This window comes from Netta rufina, assembly GCF_964035555.1.
Source record: "Netta rufina genome assembly, chromosome: 21".
Classification (NCBI taxonomy): Eukaryota; Metazoa; Chordata; class Aves; order Anseriformes; family Anatidae; genus Netta; species Netta rufina.
In genome coordinates, this window is record NC_140145.1 from 11,171,503 (window position 1) to 11,195,127 (window position 23,625).

General features: G+C 36.5%; 3 protein-coding genes across 6 annotated transcripts in view; 2 read left to right on the forward strand and 1 right to left on the reverse strand.

Moving 5' to 3' along the window:
- Positions 1 to 23,625, reverse strand: part of NF1 (neurofibromin 1) — a 93,327-nt gene that overhangs the window by 17,255 nt on the left and 52,447 nt on the right. For all 4 annotated transcript variants that reach the window (XM_084299770.1, XM_084299769.1, XM_084299768.1 and 1 more), the window contains 15 exons: positions 12,520 to 12,952; positions 11,960 to 12,300; positions 11,008 to 11,210; positions 9,845 to 10,038; positions 8,228 to 8,368; positions 7,714 to 7,993; positions 6,344 to 6,558; positions 5,958 to 6,019; positions 5,717 to 5,831; positions 4,739 to 4,840; positions 3,065 to 3,205; positions 2,356 to 2,482; positions 1,650 to 1,781; positions 985 to 1,120; positions 3 to 160 (listed from right to left, as the gene is read on the reverse strand). In XM_084299770.1, coding sequence (XP_084155896.1) covers positions 3 to 160; positions 985 to 1,120; positions 1,650 to 1,781; positions 2,356 to 2,482; positions 3,065 to 3,205; positions 4,739 to 4,840; positions 5,717 to 5,831; positions 5,958 to 6,019; positions 6,344 to 6,558; positions 7,714 to 7,993; positions 8,228 to 8,368; positions 9,845 to 10,038; positions 11,008 to 11,210; positions 11,960 to 12,300; positions 12,520 to 12,952 — 2,780 coding nt within the window. The remainder of the gene's footprint in view (positions 1 to 2; positions 161 to 984; positions 1,121 to 1,649; positions 1,782 to 2,355; positions 2,483 to 3,064; positions 3,206 to 4,738; positions 4,841 to 5,716; positions 5,832 to 5,957; positions 6,020 to 6,343; positions 6,559 to 7,713; positions 7,994 to 8,227; positions 8,369 to 9,844; positions 10,039 to 11,007; positions 11,211 to 11,959; positions 12,301 to 12,519; positions 12,953 to 23,625) is intronic.
- Positions 14,170 to 17,956, forward strand: EVI2A (ecotropic viral integration site 2A). The gene is made up of 2 exons (XM_084299532.1): positions 14,170 to 14,298; positions 16,541 to 17,956. The coding sequence occupies exon 2, from the start codon at positions 16,557 to 16,559 to the stop codon at positions 17,361 to 17,363; it is 807 nt and encodes a 268-aa protein (XP_084155658.1). The 5' UTR covers positions 14,170 to 14,298; positions 16,541 to 16,556; the 3' UTR covers positions 17,364 to 17,956.
- On the forward strand, positions 19,447 to 22,009 carry EVI2B (ecotropic viral integration site 2B). Its single transcript, XM_084299557.1, has 2 exons — positions 19,447 to 19,536; positions 20,719 to 22,009. The coding sequence occupies exons 1-2, from the start codon at positions 19,529 to 19,531 to the stop codon at positions 21,551 to 21,553; spliced, it is 843 nt and encodes a 280-aa protein (XP_084155683.1). The 5' UTR covers positions 19,447 to 19,528; the 3' UTR covers positions 21,554 to 22,009.

Genomic DNA, 23,625 nt, shown 5'->3' on the forward strand with positions numbered 1-23,625 from the left:
ACCTAGAAGCTTTTTAGTGTTTGCTTGTGAAGGCTGTCCCATATCCAAACTCATGGATTTTCGTGTTCGAGGACTTATCTGTCCCACTGTCGGGTAACTGGCAGCCAGATGTCTGTCTGACCCCTTTGGTGATGACCATGGTTGATTTTCCTTTAGTGTCCTGAAAGTGCAGAGAAATTAAAATAAGAAAATCTTTGAAACTGTTGCATGTTTAGGCATTAATTTTTCAACTAGCCAAAGTATCCTTTATTAAAGCCATCTTTTCTAACAGGTTAAACTTCCAGAAATATTTATTAAGAAATAGTAATTACTTTGCCAGCAAAAATGTGTGAAAAATAACAATCTATTATGAATGTAATTTTGAAGAGATAAAAATAAAGTAATAAGAAAAACACGAGGAAATCAGCATCTAATAAGGCAAGATGCAAGAGATTTAGTAAGCAGCTCTCCATGCTGGATGCTAAAAAGACAGGTACCGAGTAAAGCACTCTGTATTGAAACAAACTGACTCTGCATGTCACTTCTAGGTTGACTTCCTAGCTACCTCAGTGGCCATTTATGGACAGACTGTAAGATGTTAAGGTTTTCCAATGACAAGAACTAAGTGATTAACTTAGTATACGTCCTGAAGCTCTCAAAAAGACACAGAATTTTCTTATAGAATATAAATGAAAAATGAGGTGAAATTAGGTCTTGTAAAAAGGGGTTAGCAAAAAGATTAAGACCTTCCAAAGAATTTAAACTCTGAAACAGCTTCAGAGATCTCAAAATTAAATCTATACAAATTCAATAAACAAATTCCTCTGTGACTCTTGAGCACACTGGTCAAGAAGCATGCTGGTCAGGAACCAGCAATATGTAGCTGAACATTCACTTAGCTTTAACGAATATGGGTTTTAGCTTTCTATATACCACAGGTTACCTTTAGATAACTTACTAAAGGAAAGAGATACTGAAATTTTATCTAAAAGTCAGACAACCAACCTATAGCTAGTGTCACTGTGATGTATGGGATATGTATCCATAGGAACATTTTCCATTGAAACATCTGTCAACAAGAGAGACTTCCTATGTTTTAGGCTGCAGCGACTTCGAACTTCCTCAGACACTGTGAGCAAAGCTAAAAATTCAAAGAAAGCTAACGTAAGTTTTCCATGGCAGGAACACATTAAAGAATGTAAGCAACAGTCCCTCAATTTAGATTTTTTACTTAGTACAAAGATGACCACAGAGATGTAATTATACCTTACTGAAATGTACAGAGTAAAAGTAGGTCATACAAAAAGAATTATATTCCCTAGCCAGTTAGAATTACATGACTTAAACATTTGCCCTCATATAGTCACAATTTCTATTTCTAGACCAATATGAATGCTCTAAAGCACACACTCCAGTATTTAAACCAAGAAACCTTCAGCCTCACTCAGATATTTTCAAAGTTGCACAATAGGTCCTGTGCTGGCAAGCCTTCAGTCCACAAAGAGCTGTGGATTGATGTACCTCAGGCTAACCAGACTCTTGTCCATTTCCAGTTATAAGTTTCCTTTATATTGATACAACTTTAATCAACCCAATAACATAAGAATTCCCACAATTAGTTCATTTCAGTTAGCACAAGTTTAAAAGAATGTTTGTTTGTTTAATTTTACCTGCTAGGTAAGCCACACTCTGAGTGTTCACCTCAAACTTGTCACAATTCCTATGCTTATTAACCAGAGCTAGTAGTGTATGTAAAATCCTCACTGTTCTTGCTACAGTGGTAGGAGAAGGATGCCTGTACCCTAAGAAATGAGGTTAAAAAAAACAAATACTGTATTTAATTTTTGAATGCATATTTATGAAGCATTAATATTTTTAAAATATTTATAAATATTTTTCAGTGTGTCCTCAGGATGCTTCATATAAAGGGTAAGGAAATACAATGCTAACATAAATTGCACACTTGGGACTATTATTTCTGTCCCTCTGCATAAAAACTTCACATAATTACAAATGTCTCTGCATATGTTATCTATTAGCTCACAAATCAGTCTTCTAAAAGAAACAATGAGCCCAAATAACAGGCACACATAGAAGGAATTCTTGGAAGAGGACATAATGAACTGTAGTAAGTGAAGCCACACACTCCTGTGACAGCAAAGAATTTATGTCATTTGCACTGAAAACCATGATAGGATATGCATAATGGAAACCCAGCAAAGTCCTTTAGTCAAAGAACATTTAATTTTCTATCTGTTCTGTGATCTGAGTTACCTAAAATCCACCACCCATTTTTATTCCCTTTATTCTTGGGCTTGTATTTACTTATGAATTAAGAGTATTCATGTAAAAATAAACAGCAACATCTGTATTTACCTTTCAGGAGGTGTCCCACTAGTGCGAAGTTGAAGTTGGAGTTGAAATTTAGCCCTACAAAATGATCCATCTGCTTGCAGTGCCATTCAAGTGGTCTCCTGATCTCCATAAACACCTCTTCTGGGCTCTGACCCAGAAAAATAAGATACAAGAGTATTGCATACAATCATACAATGGTTTGGGTCAGAAGGGATCTTAAAGAACATCCAGTTTCAAACCCCCTGCCATGGGCAGGGACACCTCCTACCAGACCAGGTTGCCCAAAGCCCCATCCAACCTGGCCTTGAGCATTTCGAGGGATGGGGCATCTGCAGCTTCTCTGGATAAACTGTTCTAGTGCCTCACCACCCTCACAATAAAGAATTTCTTCCTAGTATCTTGTTTCTTTGAAAATTACTCCTCTACTCATTTTTTTAAGGGATAAAACTTGGTAATTCTAAGAGTTTACAGGAAAATATCAATTGCACTCTTGATTAGAATATATCTATGCATTTCTGTTCCAGTTTAGAACAGAATAATAAGAGCTTCATCTCTGCTTCTCGGTTTACTGTTGATATTGTGCAAGTTCACAATGCAAATTTCAGTTTTAGTTGCTTGACTACTGTTCAAGAGGATAAGGAACTATTTTTTTCTTTTTAACAGGTCTAACTGCTTACATAAATTAATTATCAATTAATCACAGCTGGTTACTAAAAGAGGGCTTGCTTACCTTATCATTAAACACTCGAAGGCTATCCAAGGTATGCAGATTCTGTTCAAGTAGTGCTGTACCTGCTGAGTACAAGTTGACTTCATCTAGCTGCAGTACTGCCATAGCTACCCAGAAGAGGGCCTTGTGCATAGGGGAGTCCTGGAAGGAGAAGGAAAAGGAAAAGGCCATGATTCCACTTTCAAGTCAGTTCCTGTAAGTGAAAGACAAATAGGATTGACACGTTTTCGTATATGCATTACTAACACAGTAGCAGAGGTTCTGTTCTCAAACACATCCATTCCAACAAAACAGGTATTCATATGAGCCCAGAGTGCTGATATATTTAACAGGTGAGTAGCAGAAAGCAAATTAATTTCAAGCCTTCTATTTCCTCCCCTGGAAGCCATCCCTTTCTCTTCTATACCCCTTTCCTTGCTCACAAAAATATCAGAAGCATATTGCCCTACATCAGACTGAAAGACAGTATCTTTTGTTATCAACTTGGAATGCAGGTTGAAAATGAATTGCAATTCTGCACATATAACTGGCCCAGCAATTCAATCTCCAAATCAGAAAATTAGGCAGGAAGAGCTGACATTCAGCAAATCCTGGGTCCCTTATGCAGCCGATTTTTCAAAGAACTAACTAGCAATAGATACATGAGACTTCTTGTTGTAATCTTCCCTTCCTAAAACCACATGCAGGAAAATGTGTGATATAAGCATGGAAGACAAGGAAGGCTTGTAGAGGACGGTCACATCACTCATTGGTTATGTGTTTAAAGGTACACTCACAGGGTGGAAAAGTAGTAGTACTATGTACTAAGTACTATGTACTAAGTAGTGTACTTTGCTCATGGTACACTAACGGGGTGAAAAAATGTGCAAGTAGCCTATCAGAACTGTTTGCTCTTGTTAATTTTAAATACCACAGTGCCATCCAGATGGCACACAAAGACTGTCTGTGCAAAGCTACCAAGTACAGAGTGAAACAAATTGTAGACAAGATTAGCCAAAGACTTCTAAAAAGTTTGTTATGTACATGAAAGTGAAACATGCATATTAAACCAGCCATGTAAGATTTTTTTTAGCACATTTTCTAATGTATTAACAAATGAGAAAGCTGCAGACCCATTCACGTTCCCCAGAAACCCCCTTCTAGAATCGTGCCCTAGAACTATATTCTTTCAGATGTGTGTGACAATGCCACTCCACTAGAAAATTTTAAGGTGGTTCATTAACAGCACACCTATTGGTATGCCAGTCAGTTCATACAGTAACACACAATGGCTGAATTAATACCTCATTAGACAAGACTAAAATTTATCAGAAGCCATGATCAGAAAGACATGCATGAGGAATTACACATTTGAAAGCCAAGACCTAAAATCTTTTGGAGAGAATTAAGGCAGACTGTGGTATAGCCTTTGTCTGTATTGCTATGGCCCAGTTTGGTGAAGCAGAACAGTACATTCTAAAGCTTTTTTTAAAGCTTGCGCAGGTCCCATACACAAACATCTGTGACACATTTCCTATATGTATTACTTTCAAGCATGAGTCATAGCAGTCATAGCAATGAAGTGTGAACATCAGATACCACAACACTTCCTTATATTTTTGAAGTTATACTTGCAATTATAACTTCCATTTACAAAACATATTCTCTGTTTATTCTAAAAATCCAGTCGTTTACCTTATTAAGAAGAGGCTGCAGCTTGGTGAGTGCTATTACGGTAGCTTCTATTAAAACTTGGCTATTGTAATTATCAGGCCCTTTCAAACAGCTCTCAAGTCCCTTTTTGTAGAAAAAAGAAAGAATAATAATAAATAGAATCCATAATTAGATTTTGCTTTGTAAAAAAGATCAAAGCTTTAAACAATAACTGTGTCTCTCAATTAATTTACAAAAGTTAATTTTTCCAATTTGCAAGGAATTTTAGAAATTATGATGCACACTAGTGATATATATTGATATATTTATTTGATATTGATATAGTGATATATTTAATATATTGAAACAATTACACGGTGTGTATTAGAAAAAGAAGAGTGCAGGACAGGGTGCAAGAACTACAAAATAACTCTTCTTCAGTTCAGATGCTGCTCAATTAAATTTTATGTCCACAGAACACTAATAAAGTACTTAAGGGAAACTTAGATAGTGGACTGTTTACCTCCTACAGAACACAACTTTATTTACAAAATATGGGTATCATTACCAAGCTAGGTAGCTCATTTCAAAGTTTTCTTACATAAATTTTATGCTTTCCATTGTATTTAGTTGTAACATACTAGATTATTAGCTTCCTTTAAAAAAAGGAACTTGTGAATAATGTGCATGCAGACAGATGCCTTATCAGAAAAAAATGCATTTATTTAAATACTGAGTTTTATGGATCAAATTTTAAGTGTCTCAAATTTTAAGCTCAATATTGAAAACTACTGTTACTCTAGAAATAGCAGCACTGATGAAACTTACTGCCACCAAATTAATTTAAAATAGAAAGCCAGGCCTACAAAGACTAAATTTCCAATCAGGTACCTCTCTGTACAAGAATATATTTGAAGAAATTATTTATTATGAAATTATAACGAGTTCTATATTTGAAGGGGAAAAAAAAATTTAGTTGTTTTATGAGTCACAAAGGAAAACAGATATAGACCTATATACCTTGCTAAGAATTCGGATTATTTGTTTTATTTGTCCATGAGAGACACGCTTACTTATACAGCCAAAGACAACAAGTGCTCTTGGCTGCAAGGATGGATTATATTGGAATGCAAACCTGTGAAGAAACAGAGTACACTATATTAAACAAATATACAACAAACAGAATTGTCAACTTTTCATTATACAGTCTAAGTGTACTACACAGGCAGTTAGGGGTTATGTTTTGAGGTCTACAACATACTTTTGAGCTAGTTCAGTCCACTGGTCCAGCCACTTGCACGTTGGAATATCTCTCATACAAGCCTAAAAAGAATTATATTGTTTGAATACGTGTAACATGAAGAAAAGGTATTACTTTCAGACAATCATAGAATGGTTTGGGTTGGAAGGGACCTTGAAGATCATCCAATTCCAACCCACCTGCCATGGGCAGGGACACCTTCCACTAGGCCAGGTCGCTCAATTTTAATTCAGAATATTCAGTTATTTCAGGTCTCTGAAACTACTGAGCTACTTAGGCATTCATTAACACATTACGGGAGGTACATCTCACTACACTGCTTGCCTGTAGAAAAGGGTAAGCAGTGCCATTCTCCTTTATGGGTAATTTTGTTTTGAACCACATACCTCCATGATCTCCAACAAAGCTTCAGTAACTGTTTCCAAAGAAGTCAGTGCAAAAGTCTCCCTCTCATAGGAACCAGGTGAAAACGACCTGTCTCGATAGCTGGAGCGGAAAGCTATCACTGCAGCTGATTTCACTTTGCTGATTCCAAACAGTAAATAAAACTTGGGCAGAGAAAACTCAGTCAAGCTCAGCCTTAAAACTTGCTTGGTCTCCTCTGTTGAATAAATTTTTACATATTAGACTTAAAACAATTAAGTGCATTCCATATTTTAAACACACTGAGGCTCCCACAAATACACGAGTAGATAATCATCCTACGCACATTTGAACACTTTTTTTTTTTGCCACTCATCTCAGAACAACTGTGGCCTGTCGCATGGACTGTTAAAACCACAGCCACCAGGAAGATGCAGTCTGAAAACAGGTAGAAAGAAACTTGTCTAAAGATCTGGTTCTCTGAGGCTTCTCCTTCTCATATGCATTAGGAAAACAAACCTGGAGAGCTCACGGTTTGAAAGACCAACATTACTGTAAGGTTCAAACTGTGATCAAATTATGTTTTTGACTCTGTTACTACAATTAACCCATTTAAATCAGAAGAAAATGAAGGCCCTGCTATTAGCACTGAATATTTTTACAATTCTGAATTTTTGTTTAGTTCATTTCAGTGTATTTCAAATTCACTGCTTAAACAGGAAGGCTTGACTTTCTCTTTGTGTATCCTAGCAAAGCTTTTCTTTAAATATACATAGATACCCGTGTGTGTGTGTACACATCTATTCACACACTCAGTCAACACACAGATATAAAATGGGCTTTCAGATACTTAAAAAACAAGATTACATAAACTTTATATTTTTTTCTTCACAAAATCCAGCCTGGTTGCATACCGTACTTCTGCAATAAGAAATGACAGCTACGTATTTGCTAGCATCAATTATTTTAGGACTGCTGAAACACAGCGGTATGCAAAATTCTTGCTTTAACCATGTAATTCCACAATTTCTTTACATAATTTATATTTTTGTTACTCTATTATGCAACCATTCAAAAGATACATATCAGCCAGTTTTAGCACAGATACATTTTTTCTTTAATCTTTACTACTGAAACTTACTGGTACTTTCTTCCCTTTTTCAAAAATCCATTACACAATTTATGACACTCCTGCTCTAAACCAGACAGTCATGCTTCAACTTCATGCTCATAGTCATTCTAGCTCATATCCTCATTCTGGTTTGTACACAAGCTTAATAGCAACACGGTATTTTCAAATTCTCTGAACAGTTAAAAGAGAGGAAGACACCTCAAATATTTCTGACCAAACTAAGAAGCAATCAACTTAATCCTAAATCTGATGAGAACTTACCGCTAAAGTGAAGCTGTGAACAAGTGCACAGAGAATGAATGATGTTGATGACAAGACCATGCGTAGAAGCTCTGAGAGAAAGGGGACCAGTGGCCACCAATAAAGTAACTACATGAAAGAGGTAGGGGAGATGGGCTGCAACATCCAGAGAATTGTTAAAGGAGAGCATCAGCATGTAACGTGCTAGAATAGCAATATCATCCCACATTAGGTGCTGTTCCAATGTAGGAGTTGGGGACAGACAAGTCTTGTCGATTATTTTACACATTCTTCCAATCACCTGAAAATAAAACAACCATTTTGTTTCAGTTAAAGAGCAGAGCTCAACCTTTCAGTAACAGCCATTACAAATTAACATTGGAATTATTCTATTGCTTGGAACCTGTTTTATGTTTGTTTGTTTGTTTTTTCCATTATTTCCTGTACTGAGTCATCAGAAAGCGTATCAGTGTCACATTACTATTTAAGGTGAAATTACTATATAAGAAGAAATTAAGGCAAGGAGGGAACTCACTTTGCTTGAAACCAACTTTACATTTCCAGAAGCAAGCGCTACTGCTGTGTCTGCCATAACCTCAGCTTTTATGGATCCTAAGCCCCCTGTGGCACTAGTCTTGATGAAACTGTCCAGAACTACATCAAGGAGATCTGTTATCTGTCAGAGAAAAATAATTCTTTGTTATTCCCAGTGTGGTTAACATAATTTTTCCACAGTAAATCGCCCTTTGTTTAAGCAATCATTATATTTTTAAGTTAAAGATATATAGCTACTATAAATTGAAGCTATGGTTTTAATAATATGTTGTCTCTCTGGAAACAAGCCTAATGTAAAGATTAGAAATGTAAAGATGAATTCCATCAGGTTTTACTTCAAATCAAAATTCTTCACAACTGTGGAAGCACTACGATATGGTTTGTATCTTTTTTTTTTTTCATTTTAAAGTATAACTATTCAGAAAATGCTGCATCTAACGAGAAGAAATGGGATTTGAGGTGGAAAAAAAAATACATACTTCCAAGAAATAAGCAAGATCCTACCTGCTAAAGATTTTACTTAGAACACTCATCATGCATGAATACTGCAACCAGTAAAACAAGTTTCTTCTCGTGTATGAAGAACCAAATCTAAGTGCACTGGGAACTCTCTCTAAATGTAATATACAAGCTAAGATTAAAAGCTATTTCAGTACTGGTTGAAATTCAGCTTTCACTGTATCATAAAAATTGGTTGAGATTCTGGATCAACAAAATAAACAATAAAATTCCCACTGACTTCTGTGTTTTTTTTCATTTTTTATTTCATGTTCTCCACGTTTACCTGTTAATAGATTTTCATACTACACAAAATGGTCATATTCATCTCAGTGTGATTCAAACTTCCAAAATACATTGATTTTTATCAGTCCAACTGGACCAATCAAGAAACTACACTTATGCATCCATTTGACAATTCTCATATTCTCCAAGAGCAACTTTGTGATGCTGTGCTGCATCAGTTTGGACGACAGTTAAAAAATTAATAATAGTATGACAATGAGGAAGTCAGCTTGCTTGTGAGCAAGCCTGGTCATGGCAAATACAGCTGGTCTCATTTATCTGGACACTTATTTCGTGAATGACATAGGAAAACAGCTTTTTTTTTTTTTTTTTTACTTTGTGTGGAGAATAGGGACAGTATTTGGTAAGAGTTCAACTAATAATCAACAGAAGGATTGACACTGCTAATTGTAATCAAAATGCTTCAGTTTTAAAAGTGCAAATAACAAAACGGAAGAAGTTCTTTCATCACCTTAGGCCTAACATATCTGAATGATAGCACTGGGTTCTATCCAATCAGTACCCACACATTCAGGAGTTTTGATGAAGTAATTACTACTAACACCAGATATTTCTAATTCTTAATTCTCAGTGGGGGCCAGGAACAGAGTACTAGAAGCAAGAGTTCAGAAATGGTTGTATGAAGTATTTTAAAGAATGGAAACATCAGAGAACTTGCTCATGACTCTCCACACAGCAAATATATTTAGGTCGTGCCAAGTTCCATTTTATCGTTTTGCATTAATATTTAAGTGACTAAAAACTCTATAATTTTATTATAAACAAATTGCAAGAAATCATGCAGAATTTGTACCTGTCCAAGACTTCCCCATATCTTAGCCTGAATGGAAGGATACATCTGTTTTTCATTTATTGTCATCGTTATTAGCTTATCAAGAATAGCAGTGACTCGCTGACGCTTAGCATCATCATTGTGTTTACAGAATCGGACCAGATTGGACAGCCAGGGAGTCATATACTCCAGACAAAGATGTTTCAGTTCAATACCTGAAATAAAAATTCACTTTGTAACAAGAAATCAGCACTGATCTCTATGCATAGGTAAATAATTATTTGTGAGCACCTTTCAGTTTTCTTCTAAAATAATTATCATCGGATTCAAGCAAATAATACTGGGCAAACAGACAAGCTTCAAAAAGAAACATACCATAACAACAACGTCCATGAAACATTTGTAAGAATCTGGCAAGAATTTGACATTTTAAGTATCCTAATAAGAAGTGTGACATAGATGTGTACATTTAGGCATACAATAGACAGACTATTTAAGATAGAATACATTCTCAAGATTAAAAAGAAGTTAAACAGCTTCCAACAGTATAGTCAGAGCTGGTTTATGTCTGTAAGAAAGGGATAACAAAAATAGCATAGTAGAACCTGATAATATCTCTCCACTGTAATCTACCTGAAAGGATTAAATTTGAAAGAAAGGACCACGTAACGCTTTTGTCAGTGTATCTGCTGGAGTTCAAAACCTCATGGAACTCAAAATATTATATATTTTTTTTCAATGTTCTTACTTCTGGTGTATGAAAGAAGTAATTTGTATTGTGATCTCTGAATTAATTTAATTGTCTAAATGAAGGAGATGTTTTGCAAAACTTTTTTTAAATTCTAAGTTAGAAAGGCAGGGCTTGGATTTTTTATTTTTATTTTTTATTTTTTTTTTTAAAAAAAGGATCTGCTTCATTAGAAAGAGTACATTAAAACATACAAATTAATGTTTTTACTCCAACAGATGCCACTCCAGTTCATGACACTGGCTTAGTATTACAGAACTTGATTATTAAGAAATAAATAAGTAATCTTGAAAATATCTAAAACAGTTCAAAGAAGCTTTTTTAATTTAAACTTACTGTGACTCAGCCACATAAGGATGCTTGTTAAACTTGACAGCTACCAGCTTAAATCTTTTCAAATTCATGGTTAGCATTGAAGAACACCAGTGTTACTTACTAGATTTGCTAAATCCAGAAATACACTCTTCCAAGAATTCTAAGGTAAGGTGTGGTTCATTAGCTGCAAGGGTCTTACTAATAGACACAATAAAGAGTGTGTTGTTGGCAGGAATACACAGACCTGAAGTTTCCAGTAACTGGCCCTCAATCTTTAAATTAAAGGTACAGGTTAAGGCACATAGAAGATTATAGGCAGCAGACCTGTAACAAAGCAAGCAATGTGACTTGTAATAGTTTTCTTGTCTGTTTTAAAATATATACATTACACTAAAAGATCACAGTAATACAATTTTCAAAATCACTTAAGCATTGCTAATATCCAGTACTATATTTAAATCCTGAACTTCTTTCCTGCATCACTTAAGCTTTAGAGACAACATTACCTTGGACAAATAATTACATTACTACTTTTTTAAAACAACTTCTGATAAAGTTAAAGAGGATGCTTGAAGAACTTTGTACTGGATTTCTCAGAAAGGCATTCAGTTCCAAGAAATTCTAGGTATTTCCAAGTGCACCTGAGCAAGAGATTGCCAACAGCCCCAGAGACTCTCCTTGACCAAGGACCTGTTTGGAGACAGCCCTCTGACAACATCTAAGAGCTTGGTCTAAGTGGTACAGCTCCCAGTTATTAAACAAGAAGTTCAGTACCATGAAAATCAAATGTACCTAATAAGCACATATTGCAAAGCATAAGTTTTTTTCTCCCTCTTAAAGAGAAATTAAGCTACCAGTTACTCAGTTACTCCATCATTACATATGCCTTTCTTCATCTATACAAAACGTAATCTTTTTTGAGATTACTAAGTACGTTTTGTAGAGCTGTGGTGAAAGTAAAATTGCGTTGTTCAAGTGAGATTTGCTAAAATTAAGAAAATCTTGGAAGAAAATCACATTTTCTTCCAAGTTGAAGAAAGTTGAAAGTTGATATTAATTTAAAAGATCAGTACCGCAAACTGGGGTCTGAGCTTCCCAAGTTGAGCAGTGCTATGTTCAGTAGTGTTCCAGGGACATCCTTAGGGCGAATTTTAGTGTGCTGTGGGATGGAGTCTGGTTGCGACAGCTCCCACCTTGTCCGTATATGAATAATGGACCTCACAATGGCTTCACACTCTTGATGCATGAAGGTGAGTGGTGTGCCCTGGTTGGCAATCGTTAAGGTAAACTGATTCTCATCAACAAGACAGATTTCCTCAATTTCAGATGCGTAGTATATATCATTTAAAAACACTGTCTGTCCCAGTACTCTTGTACGCTCTGCTGATGTCACCTGCACAGCTGTTGATCCAACCTTAAAAAGAGAGAAGAAAAATGGTTCAGCACCTATTGTTAAAGAAACAAAGAGAGAAAAAAAAGTCTGACACTTATATTTTAAGAAGATAAATATGTGAAATTGTAAGAAATTAAGTTGTGATTTCTCCATGAGACAAGAGAATTAAGACAGTAAAATCATACTCAAATTCTTATTGAAATATAACAGTTCACTAGGAACAGCATGTAGAAGACTTACTTTAATAGAAACTTTGGTGTCTTTATGAGCCAGTTTGAGAGCATTGTGAAATACTTTCAAGTCCTCTTCCAAAGCCAAGGTAGCTGCTGGGAGTTTCTGCTGGTCATGTTCAATGTGCTCTGCCAGCTTCCCCGGAGAGTCTATGAAAATAAGCCTTTTGCTTCCTTTCAAACCTGTCAAGAGTCTTTCATGGTATTTGGTGTATTCTCTGACCCAAGAATTACAGTTATAAATAAAAACTGCTGAGACATTTTCATAAGCAAAGCCTGGAAAAACTACAAACCATTTAGAAAGAAAGTCTGTTTTAAAGCGATTACTGGGGCCAGCATGTGTGAGGTCCACTACTATTTCATATGGCTTTGCATAGTATGGCTTCAGAGTTAGCAGGACGTGGTATATCAGTAAATCTCCATTGATCTGACCGGTCTTGAATCTGTAAGAAAACAAGACAGACACTGTTTGGTTTGCCTTTAAAATCCATATCAAAACATTTTAGTAGTGTATCACACATACTACAATGCTGAAACAAACCGATCTTTCACATAGTCCAAAAAATGTCAAACTCAAGCAATAATATGGGATTGACATCCATAGCCTAAATTCTGCCATGGCCCATACACCAACCAAGTTTGGAGCCCAATATGGTGAAGCTCCAGTTGGAGGTAACTCAACTTCATTTTGAAGTGCCACACAACCTACCATAGTAGTCTCTAGACAGAAACAGGTTCATTCAGCATCTCCAACAAGAGGAAAAAAAAAATCCATGCTGGAGAGGAAGAGCACATCAATCAGCTCAAAACTGTAAGAGTTGAGGGTTTCTTTAAAAATAGAAGTAAAATAGCAATCCCACAAACTCTTTTTTACATTTATACAGATTAAAATTACATTCAATTTTATGTGAGGAAAAGATTTATTTCAATAGCCTTGATTAAGACTAATTAAACATCCATATACCATTTTTTCAAAGGGTCTCAGCTCATTTTATTTGCAATCTACTGCAGCACATAATGCACTCTAACGCTTGGTGGAACGTTTCTAAGAACTATGGGTCCTCTGAGTAGCACAGAGGATTGGTCTATATAGTATTCAGGTACTACATAAAAATATTAACCACCTTTTGTTCTTGTTTAATGAACTGCTGAACTCTATGAGACTTGGTTTAGGCAGATGTTCTGTCCAGTTCCCAGAGTTAGCACAGCAGATGGAATTCTACTAGAAATACTTAATTATGAATCAAACTTACCAGTAGTTTTTGAATTTTATAATACCTAGAGCTGTTTCAAACTGTTATTAACTCAACTCTTTCAAAGCAAGACAACAACCTATAGAAAGAGCTAATAAATACTGTATACACCTACGTAGTTTTGATCACAGTGAGACAGAGCTCTTGGTAACATTTGAGGTAAGCCACTGATAACTAAGAAGATGAACTTCATGAATGTTAAATATTTGTCTGCCTATGACTTTTTCCTTGTGTTACTTCCTGTTGTTCGGAAAGCTAATTTGGGCAAGTTGGTGTTTCTCTGCCTCTAACATGTCATGGTATAGTTGTTACAAAAAGGAAGTGTGTCATCACTGTGGTTTTAGTTCCCTACTTAGAGTAAGCGACATATAATTTCAGTTACAGATTTGCTTAAAAAATCCAGCCTTGTCTAAATCTACTTGCTTGATGCTGATAGTTGTTAGTATCCTCAGAGCAAATATACACGCAAAGAAATCTTACTGTTAGAGGATTAAATATCTAAAACACCAACTTTCTTTTGACTACATCCTGGCAAGGTAAGCGCATATTTTCCTTCTATTTTAAGTTCTGCTTCAAGGTTTCTTAGATTTTGTAGAAAATCTTATGTAAATGTTTTTACTTTTTATGTAAAAGATTTTAGTTTAGTTTAGTTTACCATATGTAACTCAAACAGTAACAATAAATAAAAATATTGTCTTTGACTGCTTTAAGGAAGTTAATAAAACAACTGTATTTTTAGTAACATTAAAGGCTGTTCACAATCAGACTCCAAGGAATGAGCAGCGACAGCCACCAGGTTGCTGCTTTGTTCCTACACATTGCAGCTCTTACTGTGTACTGACAGAAGACCCTACCAATACCTAGACACAAAGGGTTGAGCTAAAAAGAAAAAAAAAAAAAAAAAGCTATTTAATGATCAGTTCCTTTGCTCTTATGATTTTAAGCAAAGCTCTTAACACCACCAGCCCGTTTATTTTCAATAAAAGCACCTCTGGTCCAGATCACAAGTAACGCTGGACTTCTCGTGCTCTCCGAGGGTGCAGGCAGAGCTCTGCAGCCCTCAGGCAGTAAGCACTGAGCTACATTTGTACCAGCAGCTGCACCTCAGTTCCACACAGCATGCAGAAACTTCTTGTGAAATGTTTTGTTTCTAAAAAAAACCCCAACCAAACAAAAGGTTTTGCTGTTGCTGCTTTTATTCCTTTTTAAAGTATGGGACCAGGCATTCTCCAGGCAACTGTTACCATATAGGTAACAAAATCTTTTACCTGAGCTGCAGCTGATTACTAAAATGGTTTGTAGTTCAAATTTAACAATGAGGATTCATCTCAGAACAGAGTCTGGTTTTACGATTTAGTTGAACTGCAAAGAAAGATACATACATATTTTGCTGCTCCTTTGCCATGCGAGGAGACACCCATTGGTTGTTCTCTGGCTACAGATCAGGTCTATCACCTCTTTCACTTTCCTGGGGGACTTCAACAATACAAAGGACTGCCACTTGGATATTAAAAACATAAGCAACTTCACCTCTCTGACTTTTGAGTGTGAATACATTAAGTTCTTTGGTAGACATAACTTTTCCCTATGGCAAAGTAAACACCATCTGGCACGTTTCAAAATTACCTAAACTTAGAAGCATACAGATGTGCTTTGTTGTCTTTAAAGTGCCATAAGAAGAAATGTATTTCTACAAACAGCACTACTACTTTCAGTCATTCTTTACAGTAGTTATATTTGAACAAGATGTAATACGTAACACCCAGAAGAAACACTTCTGATAAAGCAGGTGAAAGAGACACACTGGACAGAATAAGCCTTACGCTCTGAAGGTGTCTCACACACGCAAAATTCAAGAAGCATCAGCACTGAAGTAGTTCACTAATTTGTCTCATCTGTCACCGTTATTTTGAATTTATCATCTTTGTATCTGATTCATCTAAAGATCAGTTTCCTGTTCTCCAGACAGATTCAACAGGTAAAGATTATAGTGCAAATCTGAGTACTACACAAATGTAAAACAGAACATACTAATGGTAATATAATTTGCATAATCTCAGAAGTTTTAAAGAAAATGTCACAATCTGAAGTATGTTTATGAGGAATAAGATGTGAGAAGTACACTTGTGGTAGACAGCCTTTTGCATAATAAATCAGAAGAATTAGAGAATTAAGATTTTCCTAGGTATTTACAAAATGCTACAGACAGCTGAGGTAAGGAATACAAACAATTAAAATAAGTTACTGCTGTCATTTACAAGAATATTTTCAATTAAAGCTTTTCATCTGACCATCCATAAAAGCATGGTTACATTTTGCAAATTCAGGGCAACAAAGGAAAGAAAAAAGTGGTATTTTGTAAATTTTACATGGTGCCTCCCTTCACCATTTAAAAGCAGAAGTAATGAATTTACAGATCTAAGGTGGTCAGCTTTAGAGCAGAGGAACTACTACAGTGTGTACATTCACACTTCACTGAGTACTTAGTAGATAACACTTTCCTTTCACTACTTTGCTCCATGTTCTTTTTTCATCTTCACATGCATTATATATAAACCTCCGTCAGAACTTAACAGTTTAAGAGCTGAAGTTCAAGACCACCTATTCAGTGAGAATTCCCAGCAGCTGAACGCTTCCTCCTACATACAGTGAACATGAGGTCAAGTTAAAACACACTTTTGATCAAAAAGGCTGCTGGCTACTATTCCCTGAGAAGTCCGATTCAAACCTCTCAGAACCAGCACTGCTAAACTAATACCATATTTTGTTCTTTTGCAGGTGACTAAAGAGGAAGATGAAGACAAAGATACACAGTAAACCACATTTTGCCTTCCCTGTTGTGATAATTTTTGCTTTGTGTTTGCAAGTAAGTGCAAACCATACTGAGTACCCCAGAGTTATAAATGAAACCTGGAATCCCATCAGCCAAACCCTAAGTGGCAGCATAAATGAAACCTGGAATCCCATCAGCCAAAACCTAAGTGGCAGCCAGAACATAATGGAAGCCAATACAAATCCTCCTCCAACCATCAGTTTCAACGGGAAAGCAATGACGACTGAAATGCAGACTGCCACCCCTCAATCTCTCTCTTCAACAATGGGCCAAAACTCTTCAATATCTTCTTCTTCCAGAAGTACTGTTTCTGCTGCTGGAGGACCTAAGAATACCAGCAAACCCAAAACTACATGGTCAAAAGAAATGTGTGAAGACAGTAAGTCTCTTATCCTGATTTGCTTCATTATAATAGCAGTGCTTGTGCTCATCTGCACCTTCTTGTTTCTGACAACAGTCGTAATAGCAAACAAAATGTCTTATCTCAAAAAAGCTCAACAAGGAAAACGGAGGCCCAGAAGCAATGGTGATATTCTGGCTACCAACAGCTTATGGCCAACTGCAGCAGGAACGTGGCAGAAGATGCCTAAGGAGGAAGCTGGAACTGACTTGATAATGCAAGAGTTACTAGCAGGGAGAGATGCCGCAATCCAAAGGAAAACCCAAGATCAAACTACTGAGAGAATCACTAGAGAAACAGATAAACATGAAAATGAAGAACTGAAGTCACACAAAAGCATTTTAACCAATTTTGTGGTTGAGATTTAAACCAGTCAGCTAAACAAACCTCAGCTTTTACTTTTTTATTAATTAATATGATAAAAAAAAGATTAATATGAAACAAAAACTTAGCTTTCAAATAACAACCGGAATTGTAACACAGGAAAGCTAAACTCACACCTTAGGGTTTTTCATTTTATGGTAGGAGGAATGCTGTACAAATGTGTAGATCTAGGAGCAGGACTGCATTACAAAGCTTCTTCATAAATAGCGCCAATAACTCCTTTTGACCAGAAATCACAGCTGAAGTAGCCAAACAGGATAAAACAGGACAGAAGTTTGCCCATTCTCAAAGACCACTGGGGGGAAAAAACGAAAGCTAGTCTAACAAACACAGCATACTCTGAAGTGCCACACTGGTATATCCAGGTTGCTATTTTAAGAGAACCGTAATTCAGTCACAACTTTGACACAATTACTGAAACAGGAACTAGTCTCTCAAAACGCCCCTTCCACTTTCTCCATCAAAAACTGCTTAAATCAGATTAGCTGTTTTTGAACCAGATTGAGAGCATCATATTTATTGTTTTGACTTTGTGCATAAATATATGACATTTGTATTGTGTATTAGAATATAAAAAGTCTTCCATTTTGTTATCCTCAATAAACCAGCGTCATCATTTTTTAAATAAAGTATATGTTATTTCTCTAAGTCAAAATATTGTAAGAAATATTACTGTAGACATTTTGGAATATCATATCCCTATCACATCTGCTGAATGTCAGTAACCGTCTGATACCTAGGCGTGATTTCTTACCTTGTGAAAACATCCACAAGGAAAAACACTATATTTTGTCCTACAGTTACCCTTTTCTTCCCCAAAATGACCATAAGCACACGAGGCAACAGCAGAGGCACTGCAAGGACTAAAAATGAATCTGGGATAGCAGATGTGGGAATCTAACCTGGTGTAAAACTTGTCACAGCTAAGAAGATAACAGAACTAAAAAAAAGAGAACGAATCTGTAGGAGAATTAGCCAGCCTGGAACAGGAACACAGTAAGTTGCTAGCAGAAAGCAGATAAAATGGGTGAAACAACATTGTCATCAAATAAATTAAAAAAGGAAAAAAAATGATAGAATCACAATCCTATCAATGGAAAGAAGGAAAAGAAATAGTAATGAGGGTGTGATCTGTGGCTCAAGACAGGTGGAGACTGTGATGAGTGAAGGCAATGTAGATGAGATGAAGGAGTCAAGAAACTGTGAGTTATTATGTCAGTACGGGCTCAGGATTTGTCTGTGCTGCAGGAGTAGGGAGAGACTGAAAAAGAGCCGGTGCAACCAGAAGAGAAGCACAGCGCATACAGGAAATGAAGAAGCTGCAGAATGAGGACATGGCACTAGCTACTATTGTAGGCACAAAAACACACTTGCAAAATGCTGTGAGGACATTTGTGCAAGTTTCTTTTGCCACACAGCCTTTCTAAATGCTTAAGGAGACAAAAAATACAAAGTAGTCTGGGTTGCACTAAGGGATGTGGACAAAGAGACAGTGGGAAAACAACTGCTCAGAGCACAGTCCCCCTTTAATGACAACAAGAAGTACTGAAGTTGTCCAGACAGAAAAATAATGTGGGGAAGAGGAGGCAGGGGGAAGGGTAAAATCTATAGTTATCCACCTTTTAAAACAACTACGCACATGAAGATGTGTAAGCAAGCCAGTATCTTGTGATCAGATGGCTCTCTATGACTCACCGCAATGAACCTAAGGTTGGTTTTCCATTAATAATCCTGACAGTTCATCAAAACCACCACCAAAATTATATCTGTAAAAATAAAATCCAAACCTACTTCTATGTCAATCAAAAATTTTGTAACTATTTTCAAAGACAGGAAAACAAGCGTTTATTAATTTCTTCATAATAGACACATACTCAATAAAAGCCACAAGCATGTAAATATTTAAGTTTCATCAAATCATCAGAGCTGAAAAGTTTGCTCTTAAATCATGCAAACCTTGAGCTAAGTTTCTTAGTAATCTCCCTACTCTTGGCACTTCCTGCAGCAAGTATTGGTAAACTTCCTCTTCAGCTGCAGAAACTTGCTTCAATGTGAGAAAAGCCATTTTAAAACTGCTCAGCTTTCAGCACACAGTCCGTCTTTCTAAGGCTTCAAACAAAAAATAAGATGCTTGCTTGATAAACCATAAATGTCAAGGTAAGAATCAACTTCAAGTTGTCGTTGCTTCATATCTGCATTATTTGCTTTTAAATGGAACTGGGTGCAGCACTTTGTAAGCACTTTGTAAGTTTCTGACACAGTCAAAGCTCTTGTAGAATATCTCTATCTTACAAGCATTATCTCGGTCCTAAACGGTTGTTGTTATGAATTATCATGAACTCTATACGTACTATTTGACTGTATTTTGAAAAGAGGGGAGCAGAAGAAAATGAAATAGTGTCATTTTTATCTGTTATGAATTTTATATGGTTTAGATTATAAGGTTCTCTAGAAGCACTAATTAAACATATAAAATTAAATTTCAGGTGCAGTAGTAATGCATAGTGATTTTCTGAAGACCGTTTCACATGACTAATATTATAATAATAAATTAGATCAAAATGCACGCAAGTAATTTCAGAATAAAAAAAATAATCACATATAGTGGCTGTATTTTACATGATTTGTCTCATACAGAGATATTCAGAGACCTGAACTCTAAGCAGTACAGGGAAAAAAGTGTTTCATCCCAAACACTTAACATTAACACAGCCCCCGTCATTACAAAAATGTTCCACATGCAGGAATTTATACTAAAGCAGCCTGAGCACGTTTGAGCGATGTTCCATTACAGTAGCAGTATTTGGAAACTTGAAAAAAATATTACACTCCAACTGCAGAAGTGAGGCAAGAACAGGAAATAAAAGTAACAGAACTGTTAACAGTTTTTAACTCAGGCTTGGCTTGTCTCTTTCAATCTTTGAGGTATAAAACAAGACAATTTTATTTGCTTTTGTGACAATACCGTTTGTCAATACTTCTGCGAGTGTTTCATATTTTGTTTTGCATCTGTAACCATCTAGGCGAATGATTAAAGTTATTTTGAAACATACTTCGGACTTCTTTCCCAATGCCTTTTTCTGATAATGTGAAAAAATAGTAATTATGACATTCTCTTCAAAGTCGTTTAACTTCAACGATCAGTAATACTGAAAACCTGTCTGCTGCTTGTAAAATCAGTGACAAACCTGCTGGTTATACAAATGGCAACAGGCATGAAAGTTCAAACAGCAAGTCTAATCTTATTTTTATACTACGTGTAACATAACATTGTCTGGTGCCTGTAAAGCGGTACTTCAGAAGTTCAAATTAACATGTTCTACTTTATTTCTGCTGTAGGAGAGGACGCATTTCAATAGACTGCAGGGAAATGGTGGGCAGCCAAATAATGCTGGTTCTTATCTCTGGAGAAATCTTGAAATCGCTTTCTACTGAAACACCCTCAGACGTTACCACGAGTGAAAGAAATGTATATACCAGCACCAGGAGTCCAACAAAAAACAGATCTACTGCATATCAATCGCAAACAACCAGACCCAGTCTGCACACGTTTGGCAGAGCACTGACTGCTGTGACGAGAACACCTTACCCGACTGAAATGTACAAAGAGTCTAGAAGTGAAAGCCTACCAGCAATGATAATTGGCATAATTTTGGTTAGTATGATAATTGCTATTATTCTGATTATTCTGTGGAAGTGCTGCAGAAAGCCCCTTCTAGTCAATTCAAACTGGGCTGGTCGTTCTCCGTTTGCAGATGGAGACACACCAGACATCTTTATGGACTCTGGCCAGGCTACCAAGCGTTCATCGGTTTTATCTGTGTTGCCTTGGAAATTTAGAGAAGATACACACTTCCAGCATGATCTTACCGCGTCAGAGAAACCACCCAGCTGCACCACCACTCATGAAAGCAGCCAAGTGCCTCCACCAGCAGAAGACTGCTCTGCAGCCAGCATCTCCGTTTCCAGCGCTGCTGCACCGCCCGTCTCAGACGCAGCAAGCTGCACACCTGGCTCATGTCCTCACCCCTCTTCTGAGCCCTCTGACCTGCCACCTCCACCTGACTGGCTCAGGGAACCAGCTGAGGATCATAGTTTGGATCCCAGCAAACAAGAGGAACTTCTCTCAGAAATAAAGGAACAATTCCCCCCGCCTCCTGAGCTAATCATTTAAGAGATTCGTGAATCACTGCCTCAGCCAGAACACTCTCCCAAAGATGGGCAAAATCACTTTCCAACATGCTTCTCATTTTTCTTAAATGAAGCGTTCTTCAAATAACTGAACAATGGAGAAGTTGCCACAAGCAGGAACAACCAAACCACAGCACGAGCAACGGTTCCCCAGCACTTCTTGACTTCAGCTTTCACAGAAGGGAACAACCTAGTTCTGCCCAAAACAAATCATGCCAAAATACAATACAGATGGAGCCCACTGCATAGACAAGTAGCACCTCCAGATTTTGGAGACTACGGAAAACAGAACATGCATACCTTTGTGTGTCAGCACATACGTATACATAGCATACTGATACACGGAGCTTTCAAGAAACAGTATAAGCTTTCGAGGTACTCAGAGCTTCTAACAATTGTTTGTCCTATTAGGCTGTACAAGTGAATGCAATGAATTCAAGCCAATTTTAATAAAGCTTTCTAATTCAAAGATGTTTTGGTTGCTTAAAGCACAACAGAGAATTTGCTTAGATACAAAGCTTCCAATTCAGAGCAAAATGTGAATGCTTTGACATGCATACATATCGGCTATCTTTCATAAAAAAAGGTCTGTTTTCTGCATATGACTGGAGACTACTTGGTAACAGCGGTTGACAGGCATTTAAAATAAATCCTCATAACAGCCATCAGTTGTTCTTCATTAATAGGAAGGAGATTTCCTCCAGATCCAATATTGCCAAAATATTTAGTGATATAAAGTCTCTAGTCACTGCACATTATTTTTTGGTAACGCAGAGAATAATAGTGAAAGTAAAGAATTAATATAGTGGTCATGAAAAAGCTGAAACAGGTCCAAGCACATGAAGAACAAGCATGAAAAAGCCTTCTTTTACCTAGGCACTTTTGATTTTTGTGGATATACAAACAGTTCACAGAACACCCAAGACAAATAACTATCAGAATGAGTTGTGCACGTTTACTTATCTCCTTTGAAGCAGTCTTTTCAGAAAAGGTTCAATCTTATTTATATAAATTTCAAAAATTGATTTACAGTTGTCTAGATGCCAGATGCCTTTTAACTCCAGATGCTTAAGTGTTTTAGAGGTTCCTTTCTGGGCCCTGGCTACAAGAAAAGCTTGCTGCCCTGTCTAGAACCATGCATTTTAATACGCTACTTGATGGGAAGTTGAAAGGTGGTCACAAAGGTAAAAAGATGTGCATATACAATTCTATGCTGATGTGGGTACAATGGGCACAGGAAAATATATTTACTAGTTTCCTTATTGTTTTTATAACATGTATACATCTGTATGCCTGAAGAACAGCTTTCCAGTTGCTCAGAGACTTCTATAAGGCTGTTGCACTAAATGATGTTAAAATTAACAGCATTATAAACAATATATACTCTTACGATATTGTTTGGAGAAACACAGATAAAGCTTTCCTACAGAAAGCAGTAAAATCCTACAGTCTGGGCTATATTATACCTGAAAATACAGGGACAACCTGATCTGAGCAGCAGAAAACTGAACATTTTAAAATTATGAAAAGATATTCTAGCACTGTTGCTTAAAAAAGCTCAAGATAGGAAGCCTAAATTAACATTAACCTTTACTACAGAAGCAGAGATTAAATGAAGGTAAAACAGAACACAACTTGAGTGACTTTTTAAATAGGAACATTTAAATGGACTCAGAGGTTAAGATAAAATAGCCCACCAAAATTCCACTCAGTACTGTTTACTTAGGCAATCTTATGAACTATATTATGATGCATTAACAAGGCTAAAAAAATATAGTTAGGGAGAAGTTAACGAACTCAAATTACAAAAGCCAACTATTTTATTGAATATGCACGCTTTGCAATAAATTTGAGTCAGCACCAATGACAGCTCTGCAGTCCTCCAATGTAGTACAGATCAGGTGGTTGCAGAGCCCCAGCTAGCAGCAATACGATGCAGCTGAAGAGGCAAGCACAATCCACAGACAGCAACTGTAGCTACTCTCTAGAACAAGACGACCTCTAAGCTTAAATCTTTCACAGAAATGATGTGCTGATATTGCAGAAGAGATTACG